At 36.2% G+C, this 10000-nt stretch overlaps 1 protein-coding gene across 3 annotated transcripts in view; it reads left to right on the top strand.

The window, feature by feature from the left end:
* Window positions 1-10000, top strand: part of LOC107678849 (protein FAM184A-like) — a 156372-nt gene that overhangs the window by 141934 nt on the left and 4438 nt on the right. For 2 of the 3 annotated variants that reach the window (XM_016474273.1, XM_016474274.1), the window contains 3 exons: window positions 689-806; window positions 2062-2166; window positions 4284-4492. In XM_016474273.1, coding sequence (XP_016329759.1) covers window positions 689-806; window positions 2062-2166; window positions 4284-4492 — 432 coding nt within the window. The remainder of the gene's footprint in view (window positions 1-688; window positions 807-2061; window positions 2167-4283; window positions 4493-10000) is intronic. The other variant, XM_016474275.1, reaches the window with a different exon arrangement.

The raw sequence follows: 10000 nt of genomic DNA, 5'->3' as shown, positions 1-10000 counted from the left end.
AATACAATGTGAAGTAGAGAAAATAAAAGGCAGATGCCAATATCATCACAGTGATATTACCAGTGGTGTTTAAGTCATTCTGTGTTCAAAGCACAAAGCCGTCAGCCGTCAGCCGTCAGCTTTGCTTTCTAACTAAGCTAAAGTGTCAGAATAGTCAAATTTCACTCTCAGTAATGAGTCACAAGCCCAAACAGATGACAGACTGATTGTAAACAGAGTGGCGAGAGGGTTGATAGCTCAATTTCTAAACCATGTGACTCATCTTGCTGCCTAGACAGCATCCTAATCATGGAAACTTTAAGTGAACAATTTGAAGTGTTCTACATAGTTAGCAACTCCACTGCCTACACAAATAGTGCTTTGCATGCTACTTCAATTGATTTCAAAATTGTTACATTAGCATGTTGCTAAGCTAACGCAGCAATGCTTTAATGAACATGAAAACACAAAAAAATCTATAAAAAAAAAGGTCAATTCTTGATCATTTTCATTAACTGGTTGATATGCAAGTTCATTTGTATTCTACATTTCTTTCCTCATCCACCATCTTGGACTGGGGAAAACAATGCTAAATGCTAATAATAAAAAACAATGTTAAATGTTAATAATAAAGACATTAAGATCCACTGATGTAATGGTTGTAGAGTTTGTACAATCTCATCCTAAATAAAATGTCTTTGCTTTTCAGGTTGGAGGGAACAGAAGACAAATTCCGGAACAGAGAGAGCAGGCCTGAAGATCTGCAGACAATAGCCGAACTGAAGGATATGGTGGCCGAGAGAGAAGCTTTGGTCAAGAAACTGGTGGTAAGAGCATTTTAAGAAGTGTGACATGCTCATTCACAATATCTCAGGTTTATTGTGAAATTTCTCAGCTGTGAATGTTGTTACACAAGACGAGGTATCCCACAGGTGCTCGGTCCTGCTGAGATTAGCAGAGTCTCGCAAGACTGGAGGGATAGGTCTATTTCAGGACAGACAACCCTGCTGAAAAGACCAGCTTAATCCTGCTCTAGACACAGTGACAACCACTTTTCTATGAAAGTCACCCCTTAAAACAATGGTGGTTTACGAAAAAGACTTTCTTTGCTCATAAAATAGCTGTGTTAGACGTTTGGCATCTATGTTTCTTGTATCTTTCAGATTCAGACCACAATAAAATCGCACTAGCACCTGCTAAAATTACACCAGTAAGCTGTTTTTTTTAACAGTGAATTTACCTGATGCATTGAAACCATTTAAAATCAGTGACGCATACAAATGATTACAAGTAAAGTTGAATTACTTAACCAAAGCTGAAATGAAAATAACATAGATATGGTTTGATACTGACGATTATTTAACTTTTGTAGTTACGTGGATATGTATGAAAGCTTATTTCTGCTACAGGATGGATGGATAAATAAATAAATAAAGGTAATTGTGACTCTTTTTTTCCTCATAATTCAGACTGAATTGCAAGATAAAACAGTCACAATTACCTATAAACTCAGAACTGCATGATTTAAACTCATACTTATGAGAAGAAAAGTCCAAATTCTGAGAAATAAACTTGCAATTGTGAAAACAAAAGTCAGAATTGTTAGATGAGGAACATAAGTGGTGGTGGGAACTCAAAAATATCCAGTTTTAATTCAAATGTAGCCTATGTTTTTATATTGCTTATATATAAATGTATACATTTATATTTTAAATTCACATTGTGTCATGGCTAGTTTTGTGATTTTGTTAAAATATTTTTATTAAAATAAAATATTTACATGAAATAGTATTTTTTTTTTATATTGCTTATATATAAATGTATACATTTATATTTTAAATTCACATTGTGTCATGGCTAGTTTTGTGATTTTGTTAAAATATTTTTATTCAAATAAAATATTTACATGAAATATTTTGAATAGAAGCTTACAATTAATTTTTATTCATATATTTAATCTTGCAAAACACTTAACTAGCAGATGTTTGTGTTGAGTCACGTGTTCTGGAGACAAATGGTGCTCTTATGTCAGTGATGTTATATTGTCCATGAATATCAAGAGAGATCTACTTTTCCTTCCAGGATGACAAAAAGTTTTACCAGCTGGAGCTTGTCAACAGAGAGACCAACTTCAACAAAATATTCAACACAAATCCTAATGTTGGTGTCATTAACCCTCTTGTCAAGGTAAGAGTTCTTCTTTGTACTTTGCTGTGTCCTTGTGTGTGGAGCTGGTAGTTGGTTAGTTTAAGATGTAGTTGCTGTTCCAAAACCTAGTGATCTGCTTAGTCTCAATATTAGTTTGGATGCTGGCTGTTCGCATGGGATGTACTCTTTTATAAAAAAATTAAAAATAAAAAAAAAAGCTTGGCAGAACACAAAGAAATAGAATGAAATGCATGTTCATATGTTTATACATCGTCTTTACATTGTGTCTAATATATAGACAGTAGACAGCGAGGCAGCTCACTAAGTTTTGGAAATGACAGCAGTGAATGAGGCTTGATAGTTCATCTTGAATGTCATTTCTTACACTGTATTCTAGCCAGGCATGACACAAAAAAGCAAAAAGTGATAAATTACTTGCGTACATTGCTAATTGGAGTTCCCAACCAGCTGCACAGATATCATGACAGTCACTTGGTTCCACTTTTTTGATAAAAATCCTTTTTCTACAACTGTATATTAAACATCATATATGCTCTGTTTACTGTGAAAATGGCTTTAGTAGATGTGTTGTGCCTGGTTAGGATGGAGTGTTGCTGGGGTGCAATCAAAGGCAATACAACTGACATGCCGGACTGCAGTTCATTGGAAACACTGTTCACTGGGAGCATGCTGGAGCTCTTACACACACACACACACACACACTCACTATTATTATGATTGTTCTCCCAGAAATGAATATTCTGACATCATTTACTCACCCTCATGTCATTCCAAACCTGCATGGAAACAGAAAATGTATTATATTATACTGGATGGTTTCTTCCATGCAACTGCAGTGAACAGGGACAGAAGCTTTCAAGCATAAAAGGGACAAAAAACTCACATGAAAGTATCATAAAATTAGTGCATACAATTTTCAATTCTCTTGAAGCTGTATGATATATTTTCTTATTCTTATCGGTGAATGAAATGTTATTTTTATTTAATTTTTGTAGTCTGAAAACTTGTTTGACATGAAATACTACCATACCACCTATGCAAAAAATATTGAATTAATAATTTTATGCTAAAATAGTATTTATTAGTATTTTAATATTTTCACTTAGGTTTTCATTTTATATTTCATTCTATTTTTTATTTAAATTGAAGTTCAAGTATTAGCAATTTTGTTGTTTGTTATTTTTTAATATTTCTATTTAGCTTTTGTTTCAGTTTCAGTTTTAGCAGTTTTAGTGCTTAAATTAGTACTTAAATGTATTTATTTAATTTATTTGCCAAGGCAACATTTCTAATTTTCAAATTTTTGTTTAGGTTTTTACGTTTTCCATCTTATATTTGTAGTTTATTTTATTTCAGATTTATTTTAATTAAAAACCATTTTGAATAGTTTTAAATTTTATTTTGGTTATTCTCAGTGAATCAATGAATGCGAATGATTCATTTTTTTTAAATAGTTTAATTAAAAGTAATCGTATAAGCTCAAGACTATTTTTATGAACTTTTCATGGTCCATTTGCGTCCATTTTGAAGTGTAAAAGCCTTGCAATTGCATACAAAAGAGCCAGTATAAGATTCAAAGTCATACAGGTTCGAAACAACGCGATGGTGAGTAAATGATGACCGGATTTTCATTTTTGAGTGACTCAAAATCCTGTTTTTCCAGAGCTTGAGAGAAAATGATGTTTGTTCCATACGTCACAGCAGTTCCTGACCCAGTCTCAACAATGTCATTCTGTTTGACCAGATATTTCACCGTTGCCCTCATCTGTGTTCTATAACTTCCAAGTGTCGGTGATTACATGTGTATTTATGTATGTGTGTGTTCACGTGTGACTGTCATTGTCTCTCGTTACTCCGCGTTCTCTTCCTGTTTAGACATCCAGTTCTTCTTTGCTTTCCAAGCCATTCTTCTTTCAGTCTGAAATTTTCAACAGCCTCTTCCTCTGACACATCTCTTTCGACTCATTTTGATTTGATTGGCTGAGAGCGACTGATGCTTCCTCTGCTGAGTGTTGCGAGCTTGACTTTCAGGGTGGGCGTTTGTTAGGAAGCAATCATTAGGAGAACCTCTCAAAAATGGAGCGTCAAGCTCTCCCAACTTTCTTTTTGTTTGCTTTTCTTGTCGTCCTATGTAGCAAAAGCGAAAGAATGACAAATCAGCCACCCGATTCAGCAGCTCGGCCAATCTTAGGGCCAATGTGGAGGCTTCTGGGACAGGGAGCGGCCAGCCCCAGCCCAACCGCCTCGAACCCATCCCCAACTCCCCCATTCACCAGCTGGAGCCTAACACGAGCAAACCCCTGCCCCCACCAACCCCTCTCACCGAACCCAAGAAATTGACGAGGTGAGGCGCACCTCATCACGGCAGACGCCTCGCTCTCTGCACCACGGGCCAGCGGACAAACACACCAGCACACTGAAAACCGATCGCCCACTTTTCTAGAGACAGCTGTTGTATCCCTTTTATGTGCTGAGGAAATGCACACCCAAACTTCTGATGGTTTGCTTTGTGTTTGCATCTCCCAGGCTCCTCTCTGCCTAACAGAGAGTGTGAAATCTGGAATTACGGCTCCAATCTCTGAAGAAACAAGTAATTAACTCAAATAATGAGTGTGTCGCCCTGGTCTCAGACTTGGGCCGTGTTACAATTCGCATTTGGATTGGTGCTATTTGAAGGATGTGCTGCGGTTTGGGGGGAAAATGTAGGAGAATTTAAGTTGCCAAGCCAAAAAGTTGGCAAAAAATCATTCACATTGATTTTTTATTTTATTTTCATAGTTGGTACGCTTGTTTGGAATGGTATGCTATCATACTAAACACATAATAAAAATATATTTTGTATGCATGATATACTATATATTCCAAAATGTGCGGTATACAACAGTTTGCTAGGCTGGGTTCTGTATCCCATAATGCAATGGTCTTGGTTTAACCTTTCAATTTCCACGACGATTGAGCGTCCCTTTTCTTTCCTTTTTATGGCATTTTACACTAAATGTCATTTTATTTTTTATTTATATACTAATATAGTATTTATTAGGGATGCGCCGATAGTATTTTTTCTGGCCGATACGATACCGATTTTAACAAACAACTGTTGGCCGATTCTGATACCGATATTGGTCAATTGCATAAAGCAGGGCTTAAAAACGAGAAACAAAAAAGATTGGTTCACTCCGAGCAGAATCGGTATTTGAACGTTTCTGTTCCTGCATTCCTCTGTGAAACCGGTTTGAGTAGAAAACATACTGGTTAATAACGTTGTTTTTTAAACTTGCACTTTGCTAATAATAATAATAATAATAATAATAATAATAGAGTACAGCGTTTTATTTACTCAAAAAGACAAAAAAATCATGAAGAGAGTCTTGATCTCGCTTAGTCATAGCCAATACAGCATCATCTTTTCTAGATTTAGCAAAGACCAAGTGTATTAAACATAGGAAAAAACTGTCAACGCATCAAAAACATTAAAGTATTTTTTTCAGGATATTTAAAAATGTTTCAGCATGGATAAAAAAAACTCTACTCCTAAGCGTTTTGAGAGGGGAAAAAAACAGCCTAAATTAATAGGCTGTAGGTTGCATTTTATTGTTACATTCAGAAATAATGTAGGCTAAAATACCAGTAAATTAAAGCAAAATTACAAACACGATTAGGCTATTTTAGTTCCCTTCTCTCCACAACAAATCCTCTAAAGTTGTGCTAAATATAAGCGTCAAGCCAAAACGAATTCATTTAAAAACAAAACTGAAGCCTACCTCTCTCATTCTGCAGGAATCCAAATGTTTCCATATTCGCGAAGTATCTGGATGCTAACCTATTATTAAACTATAGGCTTTGTTCTTCACTCGCATTATCGACGTAAAACATCATCCTTCACATATAGGCTATGTCAGCAGTGAGGCGCTGGTCACACTGAATGGCACAGACTGTACTACGGACTATTTAAATTGAGCTGTGTACATTTTTATGTTTCTTTAACTGTATTTTATTTTGATAATGAACAGGCTGCGATGTCAAATTAGCAACAATTTGTTGTATGTGCGTGTGAGGCACCGATGCGATCACTGCATTGTTTTCCCAACTGTTATGGGTAGGCTAATTTATGGTCATAACAATGCTGGTTGGTCATACAGATAGAAGCAAAACATCATTCAAAACTGTAAAGCTTTTGCAAAATAAAGAAAACGGCTTTCTGCCGTCTCGTTTTTTCCCCCGTGAACTTCGGAGTGCATTATTATCTGAAACTCAGCACAATTATTTTCTTTCGTTTTGTTAATCTGTTAATGATTTAAGTGAAATATATTTTGTCTATAGGCCTATATATTCCTTTTCATGTAGCCAATATAGTTTTTTTCAGTTTTCTCCGTTCGCAGAAACACTTCAGGTGCGTGATGTGACCTTGTGTCAATACGTTTTCTACACTGGTTTCAAACAAAAAGCTGCATATAACCTGCCATTCATTTTCACTTAAATGTAGGCCTAATGCTTGGCGGTTCGTGACTTATCCTCGGATAAACTCTAATGCCGGTGCATTGCCATTGCGACTGATGAATTTACAGCTGAGCGTGGGCATTTCACTCGTTGGATGCATAGGCTGTACTGTGCCGTCTGACAAACTATATTTTGTACAGATTTTATTTTGTTTTGGCCAGTATTTAATTATTTTGCCCAGAGAAAAACGTTGGATTATGCAATATGCAACTCGTTGTCTCCATGCAGTTAATTAATAAACCATCGGTATCGGCCCTTTTCATGCTATTTCCGATATGCCGATGGCTTTAAAATAATCCAAAATCGGCCGATAAATATCGGCGGCCGATACATCGGTTCATCCCTAGTATTTATCCATATTTAGAATTATTTTATTTTATTTCAGAATTAGTTTTAGTAATTTTAGTACTTCAACTTATTACAGTTAGTTGCAAAGGTAACATTTCTAATTGTGTTTAATTTCTAATAATTTAATTTCTCATTTCTAATGTAATATTTAATTTTATTTAAGCCTTATTTTAATAAAAAAAAAAATTTGGTTTTAGTTTTATTTCATTTGTCAAGAACAACACTGTACCAAATTATGTATTTACATCAAAAAAGTTTTTATTCATTTCTGAGATGCTTTCTGCATACTGCTTGTTTAATTAAACATGCAGTGTAATGCAGTCATGCTAACAATGCACCATTGACTTTATGGGGAAGTCGTGGCCTAATGGTTAGAGAGTCGGACTCGTAACCCAAAGGTTGCGGGTTTGAGTCTCGTACCGGCAGGGATTGTAGGTGGGGGGAGTGAATGTACAGCGCTCTCTCCCACCTTCGATACCACGACTGAGGTGCCCTTGAGCAAGGCACCGAACCCCCAACTGCTCCCCGGGCGCCGCAGCAAAAATGGCTGCCCACTGCTCCGGGTGTGTGTGTTCACTGCTGTGTGTGTGCACTTTGGATGGGTAAATGCAGAGCACTAATTCCAAGTATGGGTCACCATACTTGGCCACATGTCACGTCACTTCACTTCGTCACTTCATACTACTTTCTGAAACATTCTCACTGCATATTGCATCCTGTTTCATACTGTTTTCAAACAGTAGCAGGCATTATACTGTGTACTTCACAGTATGCAAGAAGCTAGTATTCCATTCCGAACACAGCCAGTGCATCCACATCAGGCAAATAAAAGGGATACTTGAGCTTTTTCCTAACACTGATGTACATGTATGCTTAATGTTACTTTCTGAAGTCCCATACATGAGCTTTGGAAATGGCATTGGAATGCAAATGGGAGCATGTGTCCCCACCGTTGCAGTGCATGCTGGGAGTTGGTGTCTGTCTCTGTGTTGTGTTTTCTGTTTGTGATGGAAGTTATATGACTCATCTGTCACGTAATGTCTTTTATTGTTCTAGAACACCACATTGTATCAGAGAGAATGAATATTTTAATGTAACATTTGAAAAAAAAAAATATTCATTTTCCATAATGTACTGTCTTGCATCTGTGTGAACATGTAAATTACACTGTTTTAGGTTTTATACTCTTTAAATACACTATTTTCACTCTTTTTCAACAATAAACCTTTGCCTATGGCTCTGCTTTTGCAGTCGGCATGTTTTGAGCGGTGGCTGTATCATGCATGCTTTGCTGTCACTGTTGTGGCTGCTCTTGACCTAGGAAGTATCGTCTCGTTTCCTTGCATGCTGGTTTGAATGTAAATGAGGTGCAAGTGACGCAGCAAGGTAGACTTGTGTGGAGTTGTCCTCTTTTGTCATGAGACACTCATGTGGCTCTCACACACAGTCTGTCTGGTTCAGTTCATGTCAGGGTGAACTTGGTCCACTTAGCAACTGAACTAGAGTCGCTTTTTAATATTCAAGTGGGGTCCTTTCTCATATTCAAAAATCTGTTGCCATTTTAAAAGAATTATGATTTCACACAGTATTCTTGCACTTGAGCTTTGGGGTCTCAAAATACATTTAAAAGTGCTCTTTGTAACACTCGAGTTTTGTGGCTTTTAGTCAATATGTGTTTGCTTCGAGGCCATTTATATGCTAATGTACTCCTAAAAGTTGACAAAATTCACTTTTAGAAAATATGCACATTTAAAATGTACAGTCTGGGAAAATGGAGAAAAATATTGATTTTTACACATGTATGTCCAGTCAAATGCTCTCTAAAATGAGAATTAGACAATATTGACAATATTGACAAAATGACAATATTTTATCAAAAATTGGCTTTTTGATCTACCTAAAGTCCTGTTTTAATAGGAAATATGTCAATGCCAATTTCAATTTGATTGTTTTTTAAACAGCTAGATGCATCACAATGGTCAAAGACGTTCATCAAGCACATTTACATAAACTAATTATTTTTTTATAAGTGCTACATGTTATTTGACACTTGAGTTTTGTGGCTTTTATTCAATATGCGTTTGCTTTCAGGCCATTTAAATGCTAATGTAATCCTAAAAGTTGACAGAATTCGCTTTTAGTAGATATGCACATTTAAAATGTAAATATTGATTTTACGCATTTATATCTGGTCAGATGCTCTCTAGAATGAGAATTACAATATTAAACGTACCCAATGTCCTGCTTAATATAAATGTTAGTGTTTTTTTTTAAAACAGTTAGATGCATCACAATGGTCAAAGACATCCATCTAGCACGTTTACATAAACCAATGATTTTTAAAAATGCTATTTGTAATTTGACACCTGGGTTTTGTGACTTTTAGTTGACGTGTTTGCTTTCAGGCCATTTATATGCTAATGTGCTCCTAAATGTTAAAGGGATGGTTCATTGCGATTTCACTTTTTTAACGTTAGTTAGTGTGTAATGTTGCTGTTTGAGCATAAACAATATCTGCAAAGTTACGAAGCTGAAAGTTCAATGCAAATGGAGATATCGTCTTTTAAAATTCTGGCAGTTTAATTCCTACAAAAACGGCTGGTAGGGACTACAACGAGTTACTTCCCGGGTTCGTGACATCACAAACCCAGATAAACCCCGCCCTCGGGAAAAGACAACAAAGGGAGTGAGGCCATGCTGCGCTGCTTTAGAGAAGAGGAAGAGAAAACTAGAGGTGCACGTAAAAATCTATTCATATATGAATCGCGATTCTGTCTTCTAACAATTCTAATGGATTCACAAGTTTCAAAATCAATGTTCTAAAGCAGCGGTTCTTAATACTGTTCCTCGCGTCGCACTGCTCTGCACACGCTCTGCATCTCTCTCTCTCTCTGTCTCTCTCTCTCTCTCTCTCTCATTCAGCTCAGCTCCAACAATGAACTGTTACAATTATACACTTATTTTCACATAGCTATGAGAAGTGTTAAACATGGACGCAGTTGCCGTA

This window comes from Sinocyclocheilus anshuiensis, unplaced genomic scaffold, assembly GCF_001515605.1.
Source record: "Sinocyclocheilus anshuiensis isolate Anshui unplaced genomic scaffold, SAMN03320099.WGS_v1.1 scaffold1049, whole genome shotgun sequence".
In the NCBI taxonomy this organism is placed as follows: domain Eukaryota; kingdom Metazoa; phylum Chordata; class Actinopteri; order Cypriniformes; family Cyprinidae; genus Sinocyclocheilus; species Sinocyclocheilus anshuiensis.
The sequence above is the reverse complement of the archived record's forward strand: the minus strand, read 5'-3'. Positions and strand labels throughout refer to the sequence as shown.